Below are 15335 nucleotides of genomic sequence, written 5' to 3'. Positions count from 1 at the left end.
ATTTCCTTTGTAAAGTTTAACGCTGGAAATAATGGATCCTTACTCATTAAACAACAAAAGACAAGAAACGCATTCTTTACCAGTTCTCGGTATGAAAGAGCAGCTGCCATCTTCTGGCAAATTTTGAAGTTATTTTTAATGCCTGAACGAGCAATCTATTGCGTTTCAGTTGCAAGTTAATGGGGCTCAAAATGTCTTCTAATAGATTACCTTTTCCACGACCGATGAAGCTGGCATATCTCCATACAGAAAGTAACCTTCGGACCTGAGTGTCACGTGACAAACTTTGTAGAGCGTGAAAGAAGTGCAGAAGCAACGTACTTCAGAGTGAAAGAAGATGACAGTGGAAGTATAAGAGCTTACAGGAAAGGAAGTCTTTTCCGATTTGATTTGATTCTTTTTTACTTAACGTCGCATTTCTGCCACATTTGACTAATCGCGACGATGAATGATGATATGATGACACAAAGAACACCAATGCCCGTATTCGAAACCGGCCCTCTGTGGAATCTGTTGAGCAAGCCCGCGCATAACGGTAACAAAGGGGAGAAGGAGAGTGGACGTTGGTGCAAAGGACTGTTAGCTGCCGTCGCTTTTCCCCCTCTATGCAATCCCTCTCCCTTTCCAGTTACTATTTGCGCAGAGGACTTGTTTTCGTTCGCTCGCTCCAGAGATTCCCCAGACAGTGTTTTCCGGTGTTGCTTCGCAGACTCCTGGAACAGACTGTAAAGACTTGAAAGTTCGGGTACGTCTTCCTCTTGTGACGCAAGCGGCTCCTAAGAAAGGCTTTCCACCTAAGGGTTAAAATAGTAACATTAAAATACTTATTAACAAAAGTTACTTATTAACGCTCAATAGATGGTGCTGTGTGTATCCCACATTTCAGCAGGCGAAGCAACCAGCTCTTCTCTAGTGGACGTCATATTTTACATGCTTTTATTTGTTCAGTTGTGATTCAATTATGCAAAATTGGTATTATTTGTTTGTTTCTTTTAATTATTTGATCAGCTTACATTTCATCTCTCCCTTTCTAAATTGGAATTACGCTACGCATTATATACATCAGAAATTTTATACCGACTACATTGTGTAGCACATTACTCCGGAAACACATAAAATATCATAGAAATACGTGATTTCCATCTAATTATTACTTATGATTATATGAAACTGTCATTTTTCACTTTACGTACTTTATCTTTCCTTAATTCTAATTTATATTAGTTTATAATATTATATTAACTCATGTAAGATGCATTTCTAATCTTTGTCGAAGTAACATAAAAGCGCTGAAAACAGATGAAATATTCTGTATTTAGTTAAATACATATAAATACTAGTAAATATAAATGTCAGTAAATACATAAATAATGATTATAAGTAATATTAAAAAGAGGTTTGGTTCGAGCACAAGACTCTTAATACAAATGATTGTGCTTATGGATCTACATAAACTTCACTATACCCTAGTTCAGGATGTTGTTTGCCATTTAGAAATTTCCCTCACGTACATAGTAATAATAATAATAATAATAATAATAATAATAATAATATAAAACTGTCCGTTACCGAAATTAGAAATTGTATTTTCATTAATAATTTAAATAAAATCCTACATATAATTTCAGTTTAATACAAATACTTTTCTTGTTTAAGAAAAGCAATAACAATAAAACTAAGAAATAATGATAAATATCGGGGTTCAACAATACAAACGTAGTGAAATGGAGGATTAATAATAATAATACTTTAATTAGAATACTGGTGATCAATTATTATTAAAACTAGAAACCGTTCCTTAATTTAATTTGCTTCGGGATATTTAAATGGTAAAAAGTTCGCGCATAATTCGAAAAATGTTAACCGAGAATGGAGGCTTCATTTATTTCATGTAAACTCACTAGGCAAAGCTGCACACTGTCCCAGGAATCTCTGGAGCAAGCTAACAAAAACATGTCTCTGGGCAAGTAGGGACTGTAGACGGCTCGACGCTTGAGAGAGGAAGTGTATGCCTAGGGACTGTGGAACAAGGCCGCGCATAACAGTAGAGAACATAGATAACGGGTAGGCGGAGCAAAGGAGTGCGCGCTGCTAGAAACGGCTGGTAGCTGCAGTCGCGGTTCTATTTGCGCAAAGCAATTGTTTTCGTTAATTTCCTCCAGAGAGTCCTGGGGCGTAGTGTACATGGATATTTTTATATTAATTCCTTTCTAAGCTTCATAAGATCTTATACTTTTCTCTCTTATGATCTCCCATTGAAGACTACCTGAGAATACTCGCGTGTATGTGGAAATCTTCACAGTCTCGGTAAACTTCACGATGCACTAAACATGTAACACTATGTGAAATGATACCGTCCTGTCTCGTTCTTTGGTGTCATCTCGATGTCTAAGCTCCAGTCTCCTTCTGTTTTAAGTATCGAATATAATATCGATCTCGTCGTGGTATCGTCTCGCAATACTAGATGCAAGAAAAACAGACATATCCATGTTACTCTTGTGGCCTGCAGACACACTTTATAATACCATGAACCTATAATAGATTCTGTTTATTCGTCCGAAAACTTGGTTTATTCAAGTTCTATAGTATTGAAGTAAATTGATTTGATTTGATTGATTTAGTTTATTTTACTTCGCGTTTTGTGCCTCTTGGCTAATTTGCGAAGATGGGGATAAGAGATGAAATGATGAAATTGATGAATGGACATTCACAAACAACCAAGCCTGAGCGGGATTCGAACCCGGGACCCTGGGCGTCGCAGCGCGATGTGCTAACCACTCGGCCACAGGGTCCGGCTTGAAGTAAATTTTATGATATAATTGAAAGATTATTTCTGATGGCAACGAGCAAACGTTCACACCACTCTTGCTGGGAAACCTGATGGTAAGGCACAGTGGCGTGTCCAATTGGGGTTTAGGTGTCATAACCCACTATTAACCACTATTTCTAAGAAAATATATAATATCAAAGTTAGGAAAAGATTGCCAAATGAGAGCTCACTACTAAAAAGTATACATAACCCCCCATTTTGAAAATGATGAGCACGCCACTGGTAAGAAAGCTGTTGATAGGCCAATACGAAGATTTAAAACAATATTAGTGTGGATCTGAAGAGACTGGTAAGGATGATCAAGAGTGGATTGATCTTGCCCAAGAGAGAGAAATACATAATAGATTTATGTTGCTGCGGAAAATAACCTTCGGGTTTACGGATGACAAAGATTTAGTTTCAGTTAGATGATCACGAGGCTCACACAATAATCAGAAAATACCCAAATAAACGTTGGAATCTATATATTATTTCAACTGTCTCGATCAATACTTGGTAACGGCGTAAGATAAAAAAATATTTTGTAGGCGCCCAGTGATGTCGCGAGAGAATTTCTTTCCTGTGAGGTCAACGGTGGCCGAATTGTTTTCAAATGGGCTCCGTTTCGGGACTCGTGGACTCTTAAGAGCTATTGTCTTTCGCTCCCTTTTATCTGTTCCCATCTCTATCTTTCTTTCTTTGTTATAATCTCTATGTTTTCAACTTCTTTTATCATTCTTCTTGTACCCTTTTCTCTCATTCATTCCCGCTATTCTATAGTATTATCTCTCCATTTTATTTTCTGTGTCCCATTATCTCTTCAATTTCTCCTCTTCCTACCTCTCATTCATTTTCTCTCCCTTCTTTCTTTTTTATTCTAATCTCTGTATTTTTCTTCTCTCTTTCCTTTATTTTCCCCTCTCTATCTTCATTCTCAATCTCTTTTCTCTCAGTCTTCCCTTATTTGTCATCTTCTTATCTTTTAATTTCTATTTCTCTACCTCGACATCTTTCTGCTTTCCTCATTATTTTCAATTCATTTTCTTCCCTCTTTCATTGGCTATCAATTTATATCAATTTCTTTCCATCTTTATCATAATCACTATATATCTTCTACTTCTTCCTTTTCTTTCTCTTTGTTTTCCATCGATTCTTCTCTTTATTTCTTGTTTATCCTTATTTCCCCCTCTTTCTATTTGTTTTTCTTTGTTTCTCTTCATTCTTTGTTTATTATCTTTCTATTTGTTCTTCATTTTTATTTCTTCCCCATTTTATTTATTTTTGTCTCTTTTCTCTTGTTTTGCCTATTTATTTCCCTTGTTTATCCTCTTTCTTTCTCTTTGTTTCTTTCCTTCTCTTTGTTTCCCCTCTTTCTGTTTCTGTTTCTCTTCTTTTTCTTCCTATTTGTATCCCCTCTTTCTTTCGCTTTGTTTAGCTTTGTTTTTCCTCTTTCTGTTTCTCTTCTCTTTCTCTCTCTCTTTGTTTCTACTCTTTATTTCTCTGTTTTTACTTTTTCTTTTTGTTTCTTCTTTCTCTCTATTTTTCCTATTTATTTCTCATTGTTTCCCCTCTTCCTTTCTCTTTGTTTTCCCTCTTTCTCTCAATCTTTACATCTTCTGTACTTTATCATCTCTTCATTTTTCTCTCCTTCATTATCTCTCATTCTTTTCCGTTTGTTCTTTTCCTTCTCTCATTCTATTTCAATTCATCCCCATTTCTGTCTTTCTTTATGAAAAACTCTGCATTTTTCAACCCCCTTTTATCCTTCCATCTCTCATTTTTTCCCTCTTGTATCTTGTAATGTCTCCAACTCTCCCAATCCCCTCTTTATCTCTCATCCTTCTCCATTTATTCTCTTCCTGTCTCTCATTTTCATTCGATTTCTCCCCTTTTCTGTCTGTCTTGGGGTCTGACTTGTCTACAAGCAAATATTCGCCGTATTGAGATGCCTCTCAAGGCGTTCGTTTGAAAATTTCTCATGTCCGGATTTGTGTGGCGGTCTGGGTGACAAACACATTGAATGTGTACCGTTTCATCTTTGTACTAAATAAGTGTGTATTTATCTAGTTTTGCTTCCTTGGTAATTAGCGATTGACTAGGAGGTTGGGGTTAAATCCACATCTCCACTCCATCGTTTCTATTGTTACTTCTTACTCGGAATGCGAGCTGTACCTCCTCTCCTCGAGCTTTGAGGCTGACAATTTTCTTTCCTTCGAAACGTTATCCAACACTTTTGGAATTCTTGCATCTTTCTTGTTATGAGATTTTCTATCCCGCCATTATTTTATACACGTTTATAACTAAACATTTACTTCATCGCTATCATAGAATGAATGGTATTTTATAGCTTTCAACTAAATTTAAGGCCATATTTAAACAAGTGGTCTGTGACTACATTTTCTTATCTTTTTCGTTTTTCAAATTTTTAAACATAATTTTCTCTAAATATTAATTTTAAAGCTGTAATAAGATTGTCTAATTTATTACAAGATGCATGCACAATTTAAATATTTTTGAAATATTTATTTTTTGATACATTTTATTGCTTTACAAAAATATTTGTAAAAAAACTGCATAGCTTTTATTCTATTTTTATTGCAATGAACATATAAGCAACACTACGAACTGATGTTGTAATGAATATTAAAGTTTAATGCACTCATAGAATATTTCACCTTTATAACATGAAGAATTGCATTGTTTTTCGACCCATTCCAGATATGTTCACACGACATTAATCATGTGATAAAAAAAATTCTTACTTCTATGACATATGACTTTTCTTCTTTTTTTTTTCTAAATTTTTCAGACGTAACTTGCAAACCAGAAAATGGTACATCCACATCCAAGACTGAGAAGTGTGAGTCCAACGGTATGCTGTTTCTCAGTTCAATCACTTCGCTTTCTTCTGTGCTTTCCACTTGCATTCTTTCGCCCTGCTACACACGATCAAGGACTTTGTACATGGTTGTTTCGTTAAGGGAGAGCCATTCATTCCGTGACGTCATATGTTGAAGTCAACATGTTACTGAACTTAGGGAGGGAACTTATCATTCCAATACGGAAAAACACGAGCTGCTAGCGACGTCTATAGCAACTTGGAACACACGATATCTGACCTGCCTAATCTATTCACTTATGCATCTAATAGTAAAAATTAAATGTGAATAGGTTAGGCAGGTTAGATTTTGTGAAAAGCTAGCGTAGTTTCCTCAGCAGACAACAAATGTGTGACGTCATAATATCAATACTGACAATATATTTCTCATAGCGGAAAACTAACGTGCTTTACAAAAAACTCACTAGATGGTGAGCTTCGATAAATTAAATTAAAATTCTTGTTATATTGCACAAAAATTTTGTTTTATTTGGAACGGTGAGAACAGTTTATTGGCAATATACTTTTATGCTAGACAAAATTATAGACGGATAGTGTCAATTATTTGATTTACTTATTAGGAGAGTTACAGTTTCATCAAAATAATATTTCAAAGTGGTGAATTCCGTGAAATATATTAAACGACAAGAAACTATTCAGAATAGTTTATATTGCGTTATATTGATAAGAACTATCAAATTTATACGATTAAATTTTATTTATAAAGATCAACGGAAAATTATCTTAAATTCCTTGAAACTTAAAGTACACAGCACCGTTGCTGTCTATTGGCTAATCGACTCGAATACTTGACTTCCATCTTGCGAACTTATGACGTCACTTAATACCGAATCATGTTTGAACCATACTGAGTGCCGTGTGTGTTTATAACGCTTAAGCAAATGAAGGGAATTGCGAAACTGTACCTTGATCAAGGTCACAAGTCTAATTTCAGATCACATTTATCAAACCATGTATATCTTTGTTAGTTCAGTATCACTTGAAACCAATCCTTCAATGTGTACCAATCCTGAACATACAGAATCAATTTCCTGTTGTTCATAGGAATTTGTATTTGCTCTCCAAATATTCTTGATACACCCCTATTTCCCTATGATTAAATTTCTATGTCTCTCTCATGTCTCATATGAATGTATGGTAGAATATTCATTACTATTCATCTCTGCATTCATCATCTTTGCCATCTATTGCAGATGTAAATATTACATAGCGATCTGAATTTTAAGTTATTATTTCTATTTCTCTTTTGTTAAATTTAAAATGTTTAAATATTGTGTATTTCTAATTCTAGTAGCAATATTTGCAAGACATATAAAGTACATATATCATATGCACAACACAATAAACAATTTCGTTTATTATATTTTGTAATAATAAACAAAGATAAACACTTTAGACAAATAAGATGCATGCAAACGTTGATAATCCCTTTAACTCCATACTTAACAGCAATTTAATTGATGATAATAATAATAATATAATAATAATAATTCATACTAAGCTTTTCCACTAATTAAATTTGTAATTGTTTTTAAACTTTTGTTCCTGGATTGGAAGTTTAAGTTATAAACCTAACATGTAAAGAACAACACATTGTTCAGTTATAAGTATGAATCCCTTGTTCATATTTCATAAACTTCCTCTTAATGCGTGCAGTAAGAAAACAACAATAAACTGGATAAATTAATGAATTTCTAAATTATCACAAAATCACAAGCATGTTATAGTACACTATTTCTACCACGTAAAGTAGTGGAGTAGACTCTAGTTTGTGCACTTTTAGAGTTTTAGTAGTATCTGTACAGATTTCACAAATCCAGAAATATGTAATCAACTGCTATACCGCAGCTAATATATTTTTTTAGAATAATATAAATCATAAAAGAACACAAATTAACAGCATAATAAGTGATACTCGTAGCTTTGCCCTTGACATCAAATAATTTAAGTAACTTTTTTTTAATATATAACTCATAATAATTAAATAGAAACGTTGATAGTCTCTTAGCAGATTACTATATACTGTAGTCTTTGCAAATATCAATTTAGATCTACTCCTCTTGAGAACAAATATTTGGAAATCAAACTTCTTTAGGAACAGCTGTGTTCTAAAAGCGGTTCAAATAGACTATTAAATCGTTCTTATTCATTGATTTTTCCAACGTTTTAAACTAATATTTAATCGATCTTGTTAAGAAATTAGAGAATTTTAGAGGAATTTGTCACTAATATATCTTCCTCGTGAATTTCAAAATAGTAAAATATAAGTGTGGTGCTGACTTGTCATTTGCTCATGACTGTTTTTTTGAAACGAAGAGTTTAAAAAATGAATTTTTCGAAATAGTGGTTGTCTCTTTTGCAACAATAACAAATATATACTAATAACACTAGTGTCGATATCAGAAAAAAATCGGCCTAAATTAATATGTCTTCATTTGAATAAATCAATGATTTTAATAATTATATGGAAAAATAGAAAGATAAAAACTGCTTGTTAAATATAAATATTAAAATTTCTGAGCTACACAAGTAAAGGTAGAATTATAGATATCAGTAAACATTGTAGATAAAAGTACTAGCATGGTTATCGATGATATTCAGAAATATCATATCATCTTAAGTAAAATATTATTTCGGATTATCAATCAAGGGAAATGTGTAAAAGTTTTCTAACTTTCAAAGAAGAAAGTTAGTATCACCTTCAAGGCATGTGCGTCGGATCAAGGTGTAGGTAGCAGGTCAGTCGGGTGATCCGTCCTCTCGGCAGTCCGTGCTTTCGGATATATAAATCGAATTTAGGCTTATGTCACTGCGAAGATATGAGAATGGCGTTAGCTCGTGAAAGCCTAGAAATGTTTCCAGAAATCACCCGCTTGATAAGATTTCTAAATAGAATTTTAAAATCTCCCTTTAAAAGAAGTAGATAAAACATCCATGTTGACTTCCCATAAACCGGTAAGGAATGGTTTCTAATGTACAAAGTCTACTAAACACTTTGCTATGATAATATGTGCACATCAATTTATTTTATTTATTTTCAAACGAACAACTACACACATTTCATTTTTCTTCTGCACCTGAGCAAATTGCACATTTTAAAAAGAAGTTTCTTTCATAAATTTTTGTTGTGATAATATTTCTAACATATTCTTTAATGATGTAGCTACTTGACAGCCCTAGGGCAGACACTTTTTCAACGGGTCAATTTGTTCTTCGAAAGCAATCCTGCGATTTGGGATATCTTCGAAATATTAATGTTTGTAACTAGATCTAGGATGAGTATTTTTTATTGGTCTTCACAACAGATTGGTCTGGTAAAGAATTTAGGCAACTCTTGTTCCTCAAATCTCCACACGATATGGAAATAATTGGAAAATAAATAGAGTTAGCACTGTTTGGACCCTAATACTCATATTCAATTTTGGTGAACTTCCAAATCAACAATAATACGTCTTAGATATTGCGTATTTGTATTTCCTGCCCAGTCATCAGACTAGTTAATCATAATGTTATTTAAGCTATATTAAAACTCTGCGTTAATGATCATACTGTTGGTTGCCAATTATCTTTATTTCTCTACAAAGAAATGTCTATAGAGGTAGAACACTTCGCCCGTCTTCACGTGATTCATTGTCTTTAGCTCTGTAAATGTTTCTTTTACTTTAGGCAAGGGCGTCATTAGTAAGGTTCGGAAGTTGAAGACCTATAAATTGCCAAAAAAGACATATAAAAAGACCTAAAAATATCAAAAAAGTACCTAAAAACGGAAAGAAAGGGCGTATAAATTTGATCCAAATTAATTAATAACTTCAGTTTTAACCTCCCCATCCCCTCCCTCTGCGCGGCACCTTGAGATCTTTGCAGGCATGTGCTGTCTGGTCGTATACACCGTGCTGAAAGCTTCAAAACAAGAGAAAGTTGCTACTTACAGCGCGACCTTCCAGACAAGTTATAGTTGAAGGACCTTGTACCGTACCTGCTTCAGTCGTCCAAAAATGTTTTTCTCTCGTTTCAGGGATCGGTTCAAATATATTTATTTCTCCCTTTTTTATTTCTTTACCACAGAAAGGATGTTTAAAAGGTGATGAACTGATGATGATTCGAATTGAAAATGGGCAGTAAAAACGTAGTCGAAAGAAGGTGAAGTTGCAAAAACAAGCCGTTAACACCTGAAAATAGGCTAAAAAAGGACCAATAAGCCAAAAAAACGCCGAAAAAGGCAAAAAAACGACAAATAAAACCCACCTTTTTCTGTCCTACAATGACCCAAATGAACATAGCTATATTATGTTGGGCCTCGTCTTCGGACACTAGGAAAAAGAAAATAATTTTCAAAATTCAAGCCCTAGTCATTAGATTGTTACAAATCTTGTCCATTAACTTCTGTCTCGCTACCGAAGGTTCCGAGTTCAAGCCCCGATATCACAAGGATGATTTTTGTAATGGTTGACCTTTAAAAATTGTGTTCACCAGTCTAAAAAAATAAAAATGTTACGAAAGTATGCGAAATTACAATAATAACTTAGAATCGCCTTGCCCTTCTTTGAACTAGCATGTTATTGAATACCGCCAGGGACATTAGAAATTATTGTTTATGTCTCTATCTCTTTGCAAAGTCTTTCATCGAGTTTCTAGAATGCACTTTTCTCTCGTATTGAATTGAGATGTTATACTCGAAGTTATTAAAATGTTTTTTATATTATTAACGTTTTTGGTAGGATATTCACAATAATTATGCTTCTCCCGAAAATTCTTCATGTTCATCCTTGTATTATCACTCGCCCGCCATCTATGAGAAGGATAACCACCACTATCTTGGCATCACAAGAGTAGGTTAAAAAGAGAATGAATGAATTAAAATTGTTGGAAGCGTCGACACTTCAGGCCAATAAGGCACCCTTCAATATATTCGGGGAAATATCCCCTTACCAAAAATTCTATCTTAAAAGAAGTTCAATCGAAGGGTGTAAAAAGTGCAAGGTTGTAAAGATCTGCGCAAGACTAACAACACATTAGAAAGTCAGAATGTACTAAAAGCTTCCTCACAGACAGCGGAAGAGGCAAAATCTAAAAAACATTTGAGAAATCACTGAAGTCATCGCCCAACAGGGATGACCAACAGCTGGGAAGATTAAAAGTTTGTCTGAGGAAAGCAAAGTCAGCACATTCAACAAGAATATGCCGAACACTTTAAGAAACATTACAAACGCGACACATCGGAGGGTCCAGCCCTTGCAAAGAAGAGAGAGAGTGAAATGAGAGAATGTATGACATGACTGGTCACGTGATCGGCTGCCATCTTTGTATTACGAGATATGGGTTACTTGACAACAAAAAAGTGCGATCGTCACAAACTCATGTCGTTCTACATTATGAAGTAAATTTGCCATATTAGATTTTTGCACTTTCTTACGAAAATGATCATTGCAAATTTTTATTGCGGTTCGGCAGGGGCCATGATGATCAAGTCGTTAGGGAATCTGTCTGCTACCCGGGGCACATGATCTCAAATGGGAATTCTTCACACCATCGTAAGGCCGTTCTGGGGTTCACCCAACCTCTGATAAAATGAGGTACATGGGAATAAAGGAGTCCGAAGCGTGGTGCTGATCAAATCACCTCTGCAATGGCCGATATCCTAAATGTGCCTTTCTTTGAGCCTTCATGGCTTGTTGCAATAAACAGCGAAGGTTCAGCCTTCACGTAACAGTGAAACATTATTTTACCAATTTCTGGAAGAGAGTCGTGAACTATCGTGGAATTTAGCGTAGGAAAAATACTATTTTTCAGAACTGCCGTTCATCAGCTAGGTGTCTGACTACCACGCAGGAGACCCTGGTTTCATTTCCGGGTGAGTGATCTCGCTGATCTCTTCTGACTACGTCCCCGGGTAAGCTGCTCTGTAGCTCACCCAGCCTCATATCGTTAAGTATCTTGGGGTAGGGGTAAAGGAGATAGGAGCGTCGTGCTGATCACATCATCTCCACTAGAAAGAGATGGAAAATAGAACATGAAGCCATGAAAATAAAGGAAATTGGAATTTCAATATAAAGTCAATTTAAGTGCATATAATACGTGCTCGGTGTAGGAGCAATATAATTAAATTCGCCTTATGAAAATATTGACTAACTTCAAATGTCATTAGCTTTATATTATTTTAGAGTAACTTACTTCCTTATTTATTTACTTAAAGTTTCATATACAGTACTGAAAGACCATTTTATACTGAAACTGTAGCATCAAGAAAACAACAAAACAAGGCATTAAGATGGCACAGAAAAAATTAAGTTACACGAACATTCTTAACGATTCTCGAAAACTGCGTTCTGACAAGAAAATGTCAATATTTGCAGAGAGGTTATTATATAAGCAGGAACCCTATAGAAAAGTCTGCTAGTTCGTGACAAGCATGTGGTGGCTGAATATTGAAAATAGACATTGCCTCGTCGTCTTACTAAAGACTAACGTTAACTTAACAACGTACTTTATTGTACAACACGAAGTATAACAAGAACTCAAGAAGTTACAAGCAAAGATGTTTGTTACAAGGATCGTTTACTGTCGGTCATGTTTCCGTTAACAGTGGTGCCAGTTCCTTCTGTCTGAAGGCACTGTTCACTACACATATATTACAGACATACTATCTGTTTTATGGAGGTGTTTGTAGATCAAAGTGGAGAAAGGGTACATAAATTAGACAATTACAGTATACAAAAATGAACACACCTAAACAATTATAACAGATAAAATACTATCAATATATAATGCAAGCGAGGCGATTGAGAAAAATGCTGAGAAGCTACCAAATAATGGGAGACGTAAAATAAGGAGAAAAACAGACAAATCAAAATTAGTACAGATATTGTAATGTGAAAAATATACCAAAGAAAGTCAAACAGATATAGACAGTAATGCAGGAAATTACCAAACTCAATTTATAATAAATTTTCAGACTGCGAAGAAAAGGAAGGATGTCAAATAGAATTTCAGAAATAAAAATACACGGGGAATATTTGCAAATACACTAAATGCATTAGTTAATGGAAAATAAAGGAGCAGGATATGTAGGGGAAGGAATGGTACAGATAAAGGTTGATTGAAATGAACAGAACAGTAATACAGGGTGTCCGGGCCAGAGGTATACAAAAATACACGTATATCTTGTAGCAATTGTAAAGTTTATTAACTTTCTTGTCCCAGTTTTGTACAACGTAACTCAGAAAGTTTTTTATGTACGCTGGTACACCTCAATGTTGCCACTAGAGTGCTCCATCGAGGCCTTCTTGCTCGATCGTCTAATAGTTCGCACGGATGACGCTCGAGCGAATAACGCTCGAACATTCAAACGATCGTTATACGCTCGAAACTCAGTAGTACACGTATCACCGTCATTTGTCTGTGGTAGTACGCCCTCAAATATGGATCGTGAGGTGAAAGATGCAGTGAAATTGAAACTGAAGTGAACATGTTAACATGTTAAAATGTAATTTAGTCTATCCTACCAATACATAGCAATATATGAAAATAAATAGATGATTATGTTCTGAAACTACCAGCGCCATAGCTCGACAGATATCCAAACGATTCTCAAGCTGAAGCCAAGTGTTGAGCAGCATTTGAGGCGTTATTAGCGCAACGATACGATGTCTCAAATCACCCAAATCGTGAACTTCCCTCTTGTGCACAACCTCTTTAATGAAGCCCCATTAAAAAAATCTAATGGTTCAAATCTGGGGATCTCGGAGGCCACAAAGTTTCTCAACAGCTATTGATCGTACAAGTTGACTACTGGAATCCGGGATCGATGGTCTATGGACTGAACTTCACTACGAGACAATATAAGGCGTAGTTTTCGCATTATAAATAGTAATATTAGTACACCTCTAGCCCGGACACCCTGTGTAGTGTATCTAAATCGACAAAATTAAGTACGAAGCAAAGAAAGGACTGTGTAGGGAGTGGAGTCCAGTAAGTAAAATTATAAAAGCGGAATACGGATATCGGAGAAAGGATTGCTATTGGATGTTATTTCTATCTAAATCGAAATTTTGATAACGAGACCAAGCAAATTGTGCAAAATAGAGAAAATTACAATATATGGATACTTCCAACGATGACCAATGCTCAGATCAGAGAAGATACAAGCGAATGGACGAAAAATACATACCGAAAAAGACATTTTTTTTATGCTTTGAAAGGAAATTAAGTGGAACAGAGCTGGGAAATGAAGGCCCTTCGTACAGTCGGGGAGGGGTGGGAGTTGGTCGCAACACGGTGTTCCGGTGTTAAATTTCGATATCCAAGGCAATTAGCAGAAGCCTAATGAGTGGAATGGTTAGAGCTGAGGGTAATGCAAGCTGCGGGTCGGGCATTCATCCGAGCGTAGCACCACCATGTACCCCGAGTTTCTGCACTTCGAATGTGTATAGTGGACGCACTAAACTGAAGTTGACATCATGCTGTTCCCCTGAGAAGGAAGCTTAGATTAACGATGCAATACAGGCGTTAGGCGTGTATAGTAGATGCACTAAAACAAGCAGAGAAAATATCCTTATCTTTTCAAAAGGGATGTATTCAAATGCGGCTTTGAGCACCGGCGAGAAATGACTTTCTCTTATCACTGGTGAACCTCGAACGAAAGGTTACTCGAAGTTGAATGATGCGCGTAATTGACTTAGAACAATCATTACCTCTTCACTACGCAAGATATTACGTCCTACATATTGATTGATTGATTGATTTGGTGTTTTAAGTCCATTGCACAGTAAGGCTAATCGGGACTGGACGTACAGTTTAAAGTGGGATCCGAACCACTATGTGCCTCTACCGGGTATCGAACCCGGGTTCCCTTGATTACAAGGCGACTACACTACGCCATCGGCAAAACTCTTATTATGTAGCCAAGTATTGCTAACTATGTACTGAATATAAGGTAATGCCTTGTGCAGGCACTAAACTAAATACGTAAGTGAACTTTTAAGTTTCGATGATAGATTTTATGACACAAGTTCCGGTTGAGTATTAAATATTGGTCTTGATAATAATAATGAAATAAAGTTATAATTGAAACACTAAATGAAATCTCTCTGTTCTGATTTTTTCTGTGTGAACAAGAAATTAGTTCAAACATTACTTAGATAAGATGGAGTTAGGTGAAGAAGCGATGTTGCTGCTTGTATACTAAACATAAAAAAATAGTTGACACCAAAAACAATCCCAAGGATGATTATTTTCCAATAATGAATTAACTAAACATTATTCTACCTAGACAAGAGGGAGCAGAAATTGGATAGTTTTCGTATCCATCTTCAAAAATATGGACCGATTCTTACCAAATTCAACACATTAGCAATTGCCCAGAATTATTTTGTGGCAAAAACTAAATATTTACACATTTCTCGGGGTCTAAATGTGCTCAACTCCCTTCCTAAACTACGCATTTTATGTTAAAAGTTTGTTAAGAACATTTTTATCTAATATAATACTCTGAAATTGTCGTCAGTTTAGTTTCTAACCCTTTGCAAATGTAATCTGAATAGAGATCCAAAAAATATCATCAGAAATTGGAATACCTGTAAAATGGGATCAATCCCTTATTAGTCTTATTTCTTCAAACGGTTTAAACAG

The 15335-nt window shown here is 35.2% G+C and overlaps 1 protein-coding gene across 16 annotated transcripts in view; it reads left to right on the top strand.

The window, feature by feature from the left end:
• Positions 1-15335, top strand: part of pHCl-1 (pH-sensitive chloride channel 1) — a 655929-nt gene that overhangs the window by 475001 nt on the left and 165593 nt on the right. For 13 of the 16 annotated variants that reach the window (XM_083128521.1, XM_083128594.1, XM_083128571.1 and 10 more), the window contains one exon: positions 5619-5681. The exons of the other annotated variants lie outside the window; for them this stretch is intronic. In XM_083128521.1, coding sequence (XP_082984647.1) covers positions 5619-5681 — 63 coding nt within the window. The remainder of the gene's footprint in view (positions 1-5618; positions 5682-15335) is intronic. 16 annotated transcript variants of the gene reach the window in all.

This window comes from Lepisma saccharinum, chromosome 1 (assembly GCF_977018435.1).
Source record: "Lepisma saccharinum chromosome 1, izLepSacc3.1, whole genome shotgun sequence".
NCBI lineage: Eukaryota > Metazoa > Arthropoda > Insecta > Zygentoma > Lepismatidae > Lepisma > Lepisma saccharinum.
Note: the sequence above shows the minus strand (reverse complement) of the source record. Positions and strands in the feature narration are given on the sequence as shown.